General features: G+C 31.1%; 1 protein-coding gene across 1 annotated transcript; it reads right to left on the bottom strand.

Moving 5' to 3' along the window:
- Positions 1-4,459: 4,459 nt before the first annotated feature.
- LOC120166888 (hydroxymethylglutaryl-CoA synthase-like) lies at positions 4,460-8,338 on the bottom strand. Its single transcript, XM_039176065.1, has 12 exons — positions 8,163-8,338; positions 7,473-7,576; positions 7,175-7,307; positions 6,663-6,806; positions 6,348-6,506; positions 6,111-6,184; positions 5,908-5,983; positions 5,750-5,805; positions 5,572-5,659; positions 5,154-5,294; positions 4,914-5,063; positions 4,460-4,762 (listed from the first exon to the last, which is right to left on the bottom strand). Exons 1-12 carry the CDS (start codon positions 8,226-8,228, stop codon positions 4,556-4,558), a joined length of 1,398 nt encoding a protein of 465 aa, XP_039031996.1. The 5' UTR covers positions 8,229-8,338; the 3' UTR covers positions 4,460-4,555.
- Between the last annotated feature and the right edge of the window lie 7,873 nt (positions 8,339-16,211).

The raw sequence follows: 16,211 nt of genomic DNA, 5'->3' as shown, positions 1-16,211 counted from the left end.
TTAAAGGAAAAGAAAAAACCCTTTTCTCGACAAGAAATCCCGAGATTTGCAATCCTCCGCCGGGAAAACTATCTCGTCTATTTCTTACTCGTAAAGAATATTCTCTCTTTAAATTTAAAAATATTATCGAAAATTGACATAAAATGCATCATATGTTATTTTCCCAAAACATACATCATTCATATTAAAAATCAAGAAATAAATAAATAATAATAATAATAAAGATTAAAATTTAAAACATTAAACAATATGAACATAAAATAAAATAAAATAACAAGAATAGAATAACAGAAAAAAAAATTCATAAGCTCGTACAAAGGAAAAATTGCGCTTTCAAATCCATATTTTATTGAACGTCGTATCGGATTGCACCACTTCGGTCAAGTGATACTTTCCACGCCCGTTCCACAAATAATGCCCTTGAAAATATTCGATTGACACTAACAAATAAAAGAATACCATATATATATATATATATATTAATTAAAATGTATTTAATGAATAACGTGTACATACACGTAGTAACAAATTAAACAAGAACATGTATTTAATATCAATATGACCAACATTTACCTTGTTTATATATATACTTATTCATAAAAGAAACATAATAATACTTAATAATATACCATATTAAAATATAAAGAAATATCTACCATACAAGAATACATGAAACAATAATACATATAGGGTGCAATCATATACATTCAAATAAACATATATACCTACGGAAAACTCGAATGAACTCATTTATTATTTATTTTAATACCCATATATTAGGAATTTCGTTGATAAATAATAATATGTAACTATGTATGACTATATAAGTGAGAATAAATAAAATATCACAATTCATAGTAATATATTCAAGGACCAAAAACTAAGAGAAAGAAACAACCAGAATCAAATAGGAATAAACCCTTAACATTAAATAATAATTCAGAAACAATGACTAAAATAAATACCAGGCTAAACATAACAACCAAAACATAAAATACATAAATTTACAAACTGGTACATGAAGGACAACAATTAAATAAAATAACAGATCAAGGGCTAACAGCATGAATATACGACATTTAAAATCAGTGACTAAAATAATAAACTTACAAATTCCATGGCCAAATTTGAACACCAAGGAAAATATTCACGATATTAAATTAGTAACTAAAATGAAACATTCATAATCATGGGGACCAAAGTCAAATAATTGAAATAAAGACATAATGCATAACATGGTGACTTAAATAACAATGGAAAGAAACAAGTGCCCAAATCAGAATATTAAAAGTTTCATTCGATGACTAAGCAAAATGATTACAAAGAGTGGGGGACTAAACCTGCTATTTGCCCCTGAACCCGATGACATATAAGGGTAGGATTACAACATGCAGGGACTAAAACAACTATTAAACCTTAAAGTAAAAACACGGAAATGGGGGAGGGGCCGAAACGGTGCGTTTCACTCGGTGGTTATAAACCACTTTAAGGGTTTAGAAACCTAACCATTCTCATTTTTCCTTTCTCAGCAGCAGAATCCAACCCGTGGGAGAGAACTCTCCCTTGGCTCACCGCCGTGGGAGGCGACCAAGACTCATGTAACCGCTAATCGGTGGCCACGAAACCTAAACCGATCAACCCTCCCTCACGAACAACCTTTCCTTTGAAACCCGATCTCTAGAACCCAAACCCACAACTTATACTACCCGAAACCAACCCCCAAAACCAGAAAAACAAAGGCTTTACCTTCAGATATGGGGCTAGCTGGGATCGGAGAAGGTCACAGTGAGATTCACGGTGGTGGTTCGAGAAGGTAAAACTTTTCTTTCTTCTCCTTTTTTTTTGTTTTCTGTTTCGAATGAATCCCCCCCCTCTGTCTGGTTGCATGCTTGATTTATTAGGGGTTTTTGAATGAAATCATGAAGCCTACGGGGTATGGGAATTGTTTCTCTGATTTGGTACGATTGAATCCCGAAAAAATCGGGATTTAGAATGATATTTTAATGGGTTCACTGTTGATGACATTTTCGGATTGATTTGGGTATTTTAAATTTAGGGTTTTGATTTGGAACTGATGGGGTTACTGTGGTTTACTGTAGATGACGGTGGGGCGACGGCGGGATGTCCGGCGGTAGCTTACGCGTGTCGAAGGAAGCTGGAAAGCCAGAGGTGGAGGCTGGAGCTAGTGACATTTAGGGTTTCAAACCCTATTTGCTTTGGGCCAGATCTTGTAAACGGGTTGGGCTAGCTTGTACTAGGCTTGGGGATTGTATCTGATGGGCTTCGGGTTTGAGCCTGCAAAAATTTGTAATATATTATTAACAATAAATAAGCATAATATAATAATAATAATAATAGTTAATAATAATTAATAATAATATAAAAAAAAACCCGGACAAAAATGGGTGTCTACAGTTACATTTCAGTATTCTTATTTTCAAGGCTTAATATAAAAAAGTGTCCAAACTATATTTCACCCCAATTTTTTTGTCTAAATTTTATTCAATCAATCTAGATGGCTTAGAAACATTACCATTTTAAGTGTCTCGACCGTAATGACCACTAAAAAAGTTCGTTAAGTTACACATGTTAAATTTTGGTGATTTTGAAAATTTATTTCTAAAAAATATTTAAAATAATATTATATTTAAAATATTTCTCTAAAATTACAACAACAAAAATCTCATACCCCTCAAATCTCGAACCTTAACCTTACCATTTCCTTTTCCAGCCATGACCACCGCCGACTTTTAGGTTATTATCAACCTTGTTGTGGGTTTCACCGGGTTACGTGAATTTGTCGATTTTTTTAACATTTTTTCAAAATTTTCAAAGTTTTGGAGGAGATTCATCGGGTTCATCGAGTTTTGGGTCGTCGGGTTCGTCTTATCGTAGGTGATTAGCATGGGTATAGGGATTGGAATAAAGGTTTTCAAATTTTTGAATTTTTTTTAGATTTTCAAAAAATTTGGATTTTTTTTAAAAACTATATTTTTATTTTGTTTTAAATAAAAATTTTCAAAATTTTCTAAAAGTAACATGTGCCACTTAAATTTTTTTTAACGATCATTATTGTCTATACACTAAAAATGTTAACGTTTGTAATATTAAGCTCCTGAATTGACCGAAAAAATTAGACACCTAAATAGGAAAAATAATATAAATTGAACATTGTTTTATATTAAACATATTTTCAAATATAATCTCACATTTCATGAACCAAACATCTTATTTCAATGAATTACATAATCAACACCAAATTCAAATAATTTGGCAAAAATCTTTAGGTTCAGTAAGCATGATATGATATTCACAAATTTATATAGATCTTGAGATTTGTATAAATTTGATGAATTTTTTATTAAGCTAAAGTTGATTATAAAATAATATTTATTTTAGATACTTTTAATAATTTGATAACGAACACTCAATCAATCTTATAGTTGGTGACGTTTAACTCGTGGTTTTAAGAATAACAATATTTTTTTTCAATAATTGAGTTAAGTTGCTAAATTTGATGAATTTGGTTTTGGCATAAATGGGGTTGAGTTGCACGTGCAGGGTCCCTCCCCGTGCTGTCAGAAGTGTTGTCCTTTTTGTCGATTTAATAATGATTTCATTGGATCTAAATTCTAAGGTGGGCCATAGAAATATAGAATAATAATCTTTTTACTTTTTAAGTTTTAAATGAAAACGACAAGATTGGTGTGCACCAATAAAAGTATTTTGGGTAAACTATAATTTAGTATCTAAATTATTACTTTTATCTTATTTTGATACTTCAAATTTTGTTTTTTAAAAAATTATGCCTAACGTTTATTTTTTATTTCGCTGTTAAAAAATTAATGGAATTGTTTTAGGTAATATTTTTATGGATAAATGGCATCATTCATCACTCTATTATCTTTTCACTCCTATTTTGATCATTGAACTTTAGATTTTTTTAGTTTAATTACTTAATTTTCAAATTACTCCTAATTTAATCATTCTAAGTTTCGAATTTAATTCTTTTTCTTTTAATTATATATTAATAAAATAAGAATAAAAATATCATGTCGCAAAAATTATTAATAAAATAAATTAGAACGAATAAAACATAAACAATTTGAAAGGTGAGTAATTAAATTAAAAATTATTAAACTTAGTAACGAAAATAAGAGTGAAAATATAGTTGATGATATAATTTATATATAAAAAATGCCACATACTACAGTTATGGTAAGCTTTTAACAACATATTACTAAAATAAAACTTAAACTAAACGTTTTAAGTATGATTAAAAAATAAAATTTAAGTACTAAAATAGAATAAAAATAATAGTTTAAATATTAAACGTATATTATACCCAATTATCATAATATATCATATAGAGATTGAAATTGCCAACTACTTGGTTTAATAACTTGAGAGACAAGAAAAACAAGTTTGAAAATAAAGAAAAGAAAGCTGAATCAAACTATTTTTTGTCTTTAACATCACACGTTGAACTCGGTTCTTGTGTTTCTCATCTAACACAAAGCTTCCTTCATGGCATCTGGGATGATGGATCTCTTCTTCAGTGACCGTTGGCAATGGCACCGTTCTCACAAGCAGAACAATCCTCATCCTTCTTTGCATAAAATCTCCGGTACATGGAATCGACTTCTGTCAGGTAGTATGTTCCCGGAGGCAAAAGGCTACAATCTTTGCTTGTCACATAATCCTTGGCTCCATATCTGTGCTCCATCAGCTTCATAGTCTCAACGAACTTCTCAGGTGAAAACTGCAGAAAACACCCTCTATTACAATCTTAAAATTCAAAACTCACGCGTAGAATGACCAATGAGTTTTGCACTGCTGTATGTCTCTGGTTTTTCAGATATATGGCAAAGAGTGGTTTTATCCGGGCTAAAACGAGAAAGTGCAAGAATTACCTCATGCCTCGACTTCAATTTCCCAGCGACATTCATCACTGTTGCGATATTAGATAGGCTAAATGGATGTTGACCTTCTTGAAGTCGCGATGAAAACATTGTGGAAGTCAAACCACTTCCGTAGGAGAATAATATCACCCGCTTTCCCGCCTGTGTGTTGTTAAATATATCATATGTAAATGGATATAGAACAGAGATGGCAGATTTTCATTTTTCTGTCAAAAAGGATGAAACGATTACCAGTTCACTGTTTTTGTTGTGAATAAGGGATGCAAAGGCAGCATAAAGAGATGCAGTATACATGTTTCCGACTTGCTTCGGTATCAAGGTTGTTGGTTGCACCTTGGCATCGTAAAGGGCCTTAGAAACTTGTTGGGATACCTGCAAATGCATGATAATGAATGGTGTCGGCATGAAATTCTACGACATCAAATCTTAAAACGGTTTTCAGTAATGCAATTTTCTGATGAAGCAATCGTATTACGGATATAAAGTTCCACTATACCGGTTGCCGAACCCAAAAATACACTAACAGATCAAGCATGCCAAATGAAATAAAACAGGTATCAACCAAAGCTAACATAAACTAGTTTTTCTCATATTGATGCCTCCAAAATCTGGTAAAAACTAGGAATTATTAAGAAAGTTCGAAATAGACCTTTTCAAGATCCCGGCTTTGGTAGCTTTCATCACCGGTCAAAGTTGAAAAAGGACCCAGCTTTTCTTTAGTAAAGTCATCAACAGAGCTACAAAATTATGTAATCCAAGTAAATAACACAAAACAGAGAAGACACAGTAAATAGAATCTTTGAAGGCAATCAAAGAAAAGGAAAAACCTGACATTCCTCGTGAAGTCGTTGAACACTAAACGAGCAAAGCTTTTCTGCACAAGCTGCAGAAGTTCAAATGGAAAATTATCAGGGGCATTCGAAATATACCGTAGTTAATAGAAAAGTATTTTATCGGTTTATCAATAACCACAAAACTTAGCTACCTTGTTATACGGAGAATGGAATACAATGTAGTCGGCATCAGAAAGGGAAAATTGTTTGCCCTCTAGTTTCTCATACCTGCAGCCACATGCATTGGCATTATAGAGCATAATTAATACAAAAGCCATGATTATAAAGAAAACAGAACATATTGGCCTAAACAAATAAACGGAAAATACTTCCCAGTACTTTTGCAATGACTTACTTGTGACAGAAATATTTGTAGCAAGTATCAAGGGCCATGAGATAGTATGTTTGAGAAAGTTTCCCGTCAACAACCTACAAGTGCATGTCGATAGATAGAGTCATTATAATTGTTTACTAAAACACTCATTCTGAAATTTTTCCTTGAAACTTCATCATACATGACTCTAATGATGTAATCAATTACTTCCTATAAAAGTAGGGAAAGAAAACTTTAGAGGCGATTAGGTCGCATTACCGGATATTCACTAGCAAGGTCGGGCTTGTAAAAGTCGTAGACATGGGACATATGGCTACCCCTAAATTTGCTTTCAAAAGCAATAGGAGCATCAGGTCCTATTAGCATGGCAATTGCAGCTGCTCCTCCGGTAGGCCGAGCAGGTCCTTCTGCATAGATCTGAAAAGCAAAAGTCGGGTAAGAAAAACAAAAGGAAAGGGAGGAAAAAGAAGTAAAAACAAAAAATTGACCTTATAAACAGGAGTGGGAAAAGAATAGGGAAATTTGCAACTGGATATCACTATTATGAAGTAACAGTACAGGAATTGTGCATACCGCACTGTCGGTACAAACAACAAGACCATATCGTCCATCCCATGAACTACTTTCCACCCAATTGACACAATTGAAGAGAGCTGCAGTCCCTCCATAGCATGCATTACTTGAGTCGACCCCTTCAATGTCAGTGTTTCCAGATTTCTGCTTGTTTAACATAAGAGCAAAGTGTGAGGAACAGGGCATTTGATTCTAAATCAGAATTTTCAAGTTATTCAATCTGATATATGGATTGTCACCGATACAGCCTCTAGCTCTGTTCACTAATGTGTCTACGAGTAATACAGCTGCAATAAAAGCGGATCAGCCAAGGGATTTTCCCAAGAAAAAGTTCAGGTCAGAATCAGCTGATAGATTAAAGCCATTAAAAATGCTCCCAAATAATGCCAGCAGCTATCATTTTCAACTGCCATTTTTCAGCAAGGGGCTACTATCCTTGATATTTTACCTATCTAAGATGAAGAAAGGGACAACTATCCTAGATAAGAAATCATGCTGATTGGGAAGAGTACCTCAAAGATTTGCATCAAGAACGTCTTAATGGACTTGCTTTTGTCTATCACGGTCTCACTACCAACTTCAAGACGGCCGATTTGTTTGGGGTCAATCTTATACTTTTCAAGGAGTGAAGTAACAGCTGTCAAACTGCAAATCGAAGGTAATGAATTAGTAAAATAGAAGTGTTCATCTCCGCCAAACAATTCAATCGTTTGTTATCACATATACAAACGGTAAAACAGTATTAAGTGATACTATCATACATACTAATAGCATATAAGAAGAGCAGATATAAAATGCAGAACTGCTAACCTCATTGAGATAACATCTTCCACTTCAGTGCAGAAGGCCATGCAATCTTGTCCCAGTCCAATGGTGTATTTTCCTTTGCTAGCCCCATCATGAGCCTCCAATGCCTCCTGTTTTGTTGGTCAAAGAAAAGGAATACAATTTGAAAAGTGATGATAATGTAATCAGCTGGATTCATGAAATCAATCTCATATTATATGATCAATTTAGTACAGTCCAACCGTGAATAGTGATTCTCCTTTGAAAGAAACAGCAACAAAGATTTTTTATGATGATTCCAAAAATGAAAACTTTGAATAAATAACATATTAAACAAAAATCCATCATTCTACAACCAAAAAAGTATCCATAACCACATGATCTCGCAAACTAGAATTTTCCCAGAAAGAGAAAATTCCATCAATTCATAGAGGTTAAAAAACACAGGTTAAAAACACACACAAATACCCACACAAACTCTGGGATGAACTTTTCAGATAAACAAATAAAAACTTTGAAACAAAAAACCCAAAAAATATCTGCAGACAATTAGAATTCCTCTCAACCAGTCAATTTTGCGCCGGCTTAAGAAAAACAAATATATATTCTACCCATTTTCTCACTTGTCTCAGCTATGCAACCAGAACCTAGATCCCATAATTTTTTTAAAAAGAAGATGAAGATCAGAAAGAAGAGAAAGGGAAGAGATGATGTTTCCTGTTGAACACAGGTAGGAGGGAAGTAGATTTCCATAGCAAGAATTCCCACATTCTTGGCCATTTCTCAGTCTAACTAGCAAGCAAAAAGATCAGCTACAACAACAAGAAGAAGTTGCTTCCTTTCTGTTAAAAAAAATATGTTTTACGTTCTGTGTTTGTGAAAAAGAGTATTTTTTATCACCGAAACTCGCAGAGAACCGTTGATGGGGAAATCACATGCCGTGTTTTCCAGTATTTATAGGCAAAGTGCAGATTTAATGAATTTGGAGATCTCGCAAGGCGCTCTCAATCTGATGTTTACTTTCTTACCACTCCTTACCATACATACATATGAAAAAAAAAAGGACAGTCATTTGTGTTTCTTCTACCCCTTCTTTTCATTTATTTATGGTTCTTGCCATCATGTCAGGTCGGATATTGGTATTTTTCACTTTTTTTTATTATTTTAAAAAATATTTTTTTAATTTAAAGCTGTAAATGAGATAAGATAAATTAATCTGGATCGAATATTGAATGGCGATCCTTTCAATTCAGTTTACTTCATTCATAAACATTATAATTCAAACGTCTGACCTTGAGGATTTAGTGTTTCATCATATTAAAAGAACTAATTCAAGGATAGACCGAAAGAGGTAATGAGGTGCGATCGCACTCTTAAAAATTCTGTAATATTTTAGTTTTTTTATTAAAATTTTATAACTTTACAATTATAATATTTTAAGTTCACACCTTATAACATAAATTTCTACGTTCATTCTTGAATTAATTTTTCGCTATTGGTCACATTTTTAAAAAAAAGAAAAAAAGTTCATTTTTCGGTTAATTGATTTTGCCAGCATTTCATGTCCCCTTTCCTCCCCTTTTGTTCATCTTCTATTTGAAAGAAAAGCGAATCTAAAATCTAACACTGCATTTACAGGAAGAAAGAATAAATGTTATTGATTTTGAATATTATTATTTTTATATGAAATTATATTAATCTTTTAGTTTAAAATGTTAGTTTATATTATTATTTTTAATAATATGCGGTGATTATAAGATATTACATGTTTAGAACTTTTTTAAAGTATTGATAATGCATATATTATGTAGATTTAGTTGTTCGAACTCAAAACATTTAAAGATAACAATGTTATTTTTTATCATTGAAGTGACTTTATATTAATATTTTTTATGTTAGGACAATTAAACATTGCATAAAATTTTAATTTATCCATGATTCTTGTTTTCTCTTCGCTTCGCTTCTAATCAACTGGATTAAAGTTAATTTTTAATATATGAATTTAAGTATGAATTGAAATTATATATATAATTTATATTTAAATTATTTATATTTTTTATCCTTAAATTAAAATATATTAAGAGTTTTTTTGAATAAATATTAAGAGGTTACATATATTTAATTTCACTTCTTTTTATATGTTATATAAAAATGATACTAGTTAAATTAAATATAATTGATATAAATTGAGACCTTTCAATTTTAATAAAAAATAAAAAGTATAAATTAAATGTCGATAAGATTTATGTTAATATTAAACTTTAAAATACTCAAATTTAAGTAATTCGATGGAGTTAAACCAACTTAATTCGGTAATGAAATGGAATTCGGTAATGATATTTTCTATCATTAAATAGGGCAAAATAATGTTCTGGTAATATGCATTAATAACGTTTGTTGACCTAAAATCTTGGGTATATGATTTTGATAATTATAATGTTTTATCTATTATATATATATATATATATTTAAACCAAACTTTAATTCATTTTAGTATCGAGATTAGTTTAAGTGGTAAGCAGTTTGATATTGCTTAAGATCTCGAGTTCGAGTTTTTATATATGAAGAAAATTCTCATTGAGAGACTTACCTGCCAAACCCAAGTGTATGACCCGGATTAATCAAAGCAAAATCTTAGAAGCCAGAAGATTAGAAAAAACCCAATTCAATTTTTATTTATTTATGGATAGATAGTAAATAAATAAATAAGAAATAACAAAATTGTTTGAATTTGCAAATCAAATGAATCTCATAAGAAAAACGTTATTTCGGCATTCAAAATTGACAGCACTATGCTAATTATTTTATAAATAAATAAATAACCAAATATATAGTGTTGAACGGCCCACCCTATACAATGTCAACAAACTTGAGTTGTTGAGAGTTGAAATTTAGAGTTAACTTTCTTTGAGCTTGAAATTTAAAACTTTGACTAATTTTATATTTTGTGATCTTGCTATCAAGTTTTCTTGAAATTATTTTTTAAAGTTTATTATATATAATATCTTTTCGGGTAAAGTACACAAATGATCCCCGGCTATATTGTGTTATTTTATTGAGTCTCTCAACTATCAAAAGCTACAAAATGATCCCCTAACTATAAATCATAATTTTTTTGAGTCCATCGACTGTTAAAAGTTACAAAATGATCACTGAATATTCATATTTTCCAAACTCATATTTTTTCGTTAAAATTCATGGTCGTTTGAGTCGGACGTTAATATATTTATATTTTAATTTTGACCTAAGAAATTAGAACAAATTTTAATATATTTACCAAATAATCATTATATATATATAGTATTTAGACAAAAAAATTGACACGTCTCGATTCATTATTATTTTTAATAAATACAATACTTTTTATGGATTTTTTACTTTTTTTATAATATGAGCTAAGTATAAGATAATATACGTTCAAAGACAACTCTCAATCATTTGACATTAAACACTTATACTCCTGATATTCTTACCAAATAATCCCCTAACTATAAATCATTGTTTTGTTGAGTCCATCGACTGTTAAAAGTTACAAAATGATCACTGAATATTCATATTTTCCAAACTCATACTTTTTCGTTAAAATTCACGGTCGTTTGAGTCGGACGTTAATATATTTAAATTTTAATTTTGACCTAAGAAATTAGAACAAATTTTAATATATTTACCAAATAATCATTATATATATAGTATTTAGACAAAAAAAAATTGACACGTCTCGATTCATTATTATTTTTAATAAATACAATACTATTTATGGTTTTTTTACTTTTTTTTTATAATATGAGCTAAGTATAAGATAATATATGTTCAAAGACAACTCTCAATCATTTGACATTAAACACTTGTACTCCTGATATTCTTGTTGCTTAAACTCAAGACATCAAAAACAATAACAATTCTTTTTAAGATTCGTGTTTTTTTCACTTTCATGTATGAGATGATAATCCTTTTTGTTAAATATTGTTATTCCTCTAAGTTATATATTAATAATAAAAATGTATAATTTAAAGAATGATTCATTATAATAGTTTTTCGTATAAGAAAGTAGGGCCCAGGGGTAGTTGGGAAATTTGGGTCAAGCATGTCAGAACGTGACTATGCTTCAGACTGCACGTGGACACGTTGCCGTATTTTACTTCCTTTTATTTTTTCATGATAAAACAATAATACCGTGGATAATAATAACAAATGTGTTTCTTTTCTTTTAAATAGGTTGTTTGTTTCTTTTAAAATTGTTTTCAGTGTTAGCAATTAAAATGTACATTAAATAAAGGCTTAATTTAGGTGTCAATTATATTTAAAGTTAATTTAGGTGCCAAAGATTTTTTTGTGTTAAAAATAGGTGTTTAACGTTTCAACGTTACACTTTTAGGCGTCTGAATTATTACTATCGTTAAATTCGGCTGTTAACTGACACGTGTTAGATATATAAAATTTTATTTTTTCTAAATTTTTATAAGCTTGACATGTTTCACTTAACAGCCGCATTTAACGGCAGACACTAAAAGTGTAACGTCAAAAACTTATTTTTAACAAAAATATTCTTTAAGTACCTAAAGTTAACTTTAAATATAATTTGGACACTTATTTTGCGTTAAGTCCTAAATAAATGACGACGTTTTCAATATGGTACTTTTTAATCTAATTTAATTTTGAATTTTTTCATGTGATGGCATCATTATATTTAAGGATAGATATGAAAAATACTTTTTAAGATATATATATATATATATATATATATTAGTAATAATTCTTTTTAATATAGACACAAATCAAATTTTAAGATAGTCACTATCAATAAAATAAATAGCTAATATAAAAAAATTCAAATTTCAATATAAGTAACAACTCACCCTGAAGCTCATTTACATCCGTTGGTGATTATATTGCTCATTGTCTTATCTTATTTTAATGGGTTTAATTTTAAACAATTTTTATTTAGGAGAAGAGATTTTACTCCTAATGAATATTTAACTCACAATATATAAGAGAAAGAGGTGTCAATTGAGAACATTTAAACACATATTCTAAAAATTGTTGATAATTTTAAACATTTAAAAGGGAGATAAAATATTTATGACGTACTATTAGATCTACTCATAGATTAATTTATAAACTCTAAGTTAAAAATTTATGGTATATTTGTAAATAAATTTGTTTGAGATTAAGTAAATTCGGTTGGTTAGTTATACTGCTTATTTTTATACCCTTATATTCACTTAAGATTATATTTAGAATTTATGAAAAATATTCGGCGTAAGATTGTTTAAACCTTATTTAATAAACCATTTTAATTTATATATTGTCCCATTGTTATAAAATATTTATTATATTATTATTTTTTATGTAAAATATTTAATTTCTCTTTAATTGTGTCACACCCTTAGAACCTTCAAGCCCAAACTGTCGCAAAATCAGAACTAAGGTTTGACATGACGTGCGGCCTTAGACCCTCCTTGACACTTTTGGTTCGTTTCTGCGACTAATTAAGCCTTACCCAAGCCTCGTGAGCATGCAGACTCACTAAAGGCTGGAACCAAACCCCCAAGGCTTCGACAGATGCAGAAGTTTTAACACCAACGTGGCCACTCAAGCCACCAATGTTGGACTATGGTGTGGAAGTGCAAACACAAGTGTGGCTATTCCTAGCCACCAAGAGAGGCAACAACACAAAGATACGTAAGAACAAAGAACACAAAGAGATAATGCCTCATAGCTTTATTACTATCCTAAGAGAATGAATAAATAATATCATTTACTCTATCTCTTTGTGTTCTTTGTTCTTAAGTCTCTTTATATTGTTGCCTCTCTTGGTGGTTACGAATAGCCACACTTGTGTTTGTACTTCCACACTATAGTCCAACATTGGTGGTCTGAGTGGCCACGTTGGTGTTAAAGCTTCCACATTCGTCGAAGCCTTGAGGGCTTGGTTCCAACCTTTTGTGAGTTTGCATGCTCACGAGGCTTGAGTAAGACTTACTTAGTCGCAAAAACGACCCAGAAATGTCAAATAACATCGAAGTCACACGTCCAGTCAGATCTTAGCTCTGATATTGCGATAGTTTGAGTTTGAAAATTATGAGGGCGTGACAAGAGGTATCAGAGCGAGCCAATATAGGGAGATAATGATTGTTTTGTATATGTTAGTGGAATATAGTAAATTAGGTAAGTTGAATTTACTTACAGTTTAGCCAAGCTTAATATTCTATTAAGTGTGGCAAGGATTTGTGCTCGAGCTAGTCAAGGGTGATTGGACTAGTTTGTGGCAAAGTAGTGTTCGAGATGACAAACAAAAAAAGAGGTGTTTCTACACGAAAAGGCGATGAGAGTCGTAGTGGAAAGAAAAAGTGGATATAACCCATTGAGGATTTATACGATCAGGTAATGATTGTAAATATTATATAGATGATCTAAGGGATATTAGTTCTTCCACAGAGAAGAGGGTCAGTAGTCTAGAAAAGTCCGTTTACTCGATCAATGATGATGTTCAAGAGATCCTTGATGAGCTCGGAGAAAAGGTGACCTAAGTGTGTGATTCTGTTAGGGTCGAGATGTTATCTCTAAGGAAGAAGAAGGAGGAGATCTCAACTTTGATGGAAATGAGGGTCATAAGACTTGAAAAAACCGAGGAAGAGGCAAATGAGACACTGGTGTTGTAGAGTCCCGTCTTTGACAAAATGGAGTCCATGGAAGACATGTTCAAGGATGAGAAGCAACAGGTTCTCAACAAGTTGGAGATGGTTCGAGGGAGTAATGCCCATGAAGATGAGGTAATAGCTTTGAGGAACGATGTGGATGAGCTCAAGAAGGAGCTACTCGTATAAGGGAGCAATTAGTGAATGAGGTGCGCTCAAGACCTTTTTGGAAGGACTTTGACCAGGGACGATGCTTGGAGAGATCAAGGTGATGCCCATAGTGTAACACCCCCGACCCGTACCCGACCTGACCCGGATACCAATATGAGGTGTCACATTGACTTTTTAACGCTTTGCCTCTTTGAAAACATGACTAAAATTTGATAATGAAAACAAATAATGAGTACTTTTATATAACTTTAATAAAATAGTTACAAGACATATTAGAGCATATGCTATTTACATATTTATAATACATGCCAACAAAATTTGAAATAACAAAAATCACATACTATTCAAATCATTCTGATATGATATTCTTCAAAGATATGTTGTCATGCCCTTGCTTATTCTGCTGACTCCTCTGAACCTACGTGTGAAAACACTCACATGCTAAGTCTTTGACTTAGTGAGGCATAAATGAGTATAATAAAATAATAAAACATTGGATTAAACATTTCGGAAAAAGAAACATTGAATACGAAAAACAATATACATTTCATATAAATTACGTACTCTATTATGCATAATTCAATCCATATGAATTTGTTTAAATAGCCCAACGAATATCACTGAGAACTCAAGGTATGTGAGTACTTTGAGGTTGTTCACTATAATTGCAGTCGAAACTGCCGCGTAGAATTTGCACCGAAGTGCCATATAAATTTGTCCCGAAGGACCGCGTAGAATTATCTCGAATGACCACATAGAATTGTCTCGAAGGACCGCGTAGAACCTTCGACTCTTGACATGTCAAATATACCTCTAATTCTCATAACACATACTTGGGCTTTTAACCATATAAATATTTAACATAGCATTATTGAAGTTATCAATTATTCACATAGAACATATACTCATACAATGGGCGTAATTCAAAATCATTTATTGTTCTCCACTAATCATTTATATAATCACATACAATTAAAAATCTCATAAAAACCAATAATGGGCAGTTCATACCCCAAAATTTTCACATGCTATAAAAATAAATTATCATATAAAATAGTTTGGGTAACTCGTACCCAAAATCATATAAAAAATCATTTAATAAGTCAATATAAAAATATATTTCATAACATAATACAAATCATTTTATTCAAAAACATTCGAGATTTGCTCATCGTAAGGCATCATCTAATCGTGTATAAAATAAGTAAGTTGCACTCACCTTTGCCTCATTTAAGCCCTAAGAAAAACATTATTTTCACTTTCGCTCACTATCTTTATACATCAATTCGCTTAACACTTTCTTTCGATCGAATCTACACGTTAACATGACCAAAATGAATATCAGAGCTCAATTAATTATTAACTAATCATCATTTACCTAACTAAATAAAACACCTATTTCACAAATTTTAAGTTGAAAAGCATCGATACTCTTTACCTAGTATCGATATTGACCTCAGTATCGATACCCAAATTGCATTATGGATTTTCCTTTTTCATTATAGTATCGATACCCCAATATCGATACTACCCCTTCAGTACCGATGTTGTTCATCCGATTCATATGATATCGATATTGTTATTCCAATATCGATTCTTGCCCATAATTCACTTATTTTACTTGGAATTTAACAAAATTCACCTAAATCTCATACTTCTAACTCCATTCATGTCCTTAAACTCATTAACACTTATCTACCAACTTACATCAATTAAAACCCCTTTAACATCTAAAATTCTCCATAAAACACTTAAAACTAAAAATCAACCCCATTCTTGAAACTTGTTTCCAATCATTTCTAATACTTCAAACATCTTATTCAGACCTTTGATAAGTCAAATATACCAACAAAATCCAAATACTAACCAAATTTCATTAACTCTCTTAAAACCCCATTTTTCCATATTATCATTAACTCATCAATCTCATAGTTTTTAGTTATTTTTTAAGCTT

Source organism: Hibiscus syriacus, unplaced genomic scaffold, assembly GCF_006381635.1.
Source record: "Hibiscus syriacus cultivar Baekdansim isolate YM2019G1 unplaced genomic scaffold, ASM638163v2 tig00111648_pilon, whole genome shotgun sequence".
NCBI classification, from domain to species: Eukaryota; Viridiplantae; Streptophyta; class Magnoliopsida; order Malvales; family Malvaceae; genus Hibiscus; species Hibiscus syriacus.
The sequence above is the reverse complement of the archived record's forward strand: the minus strand, read 5'-3'. Positions and strand labels throughout refer to the sequence as shown.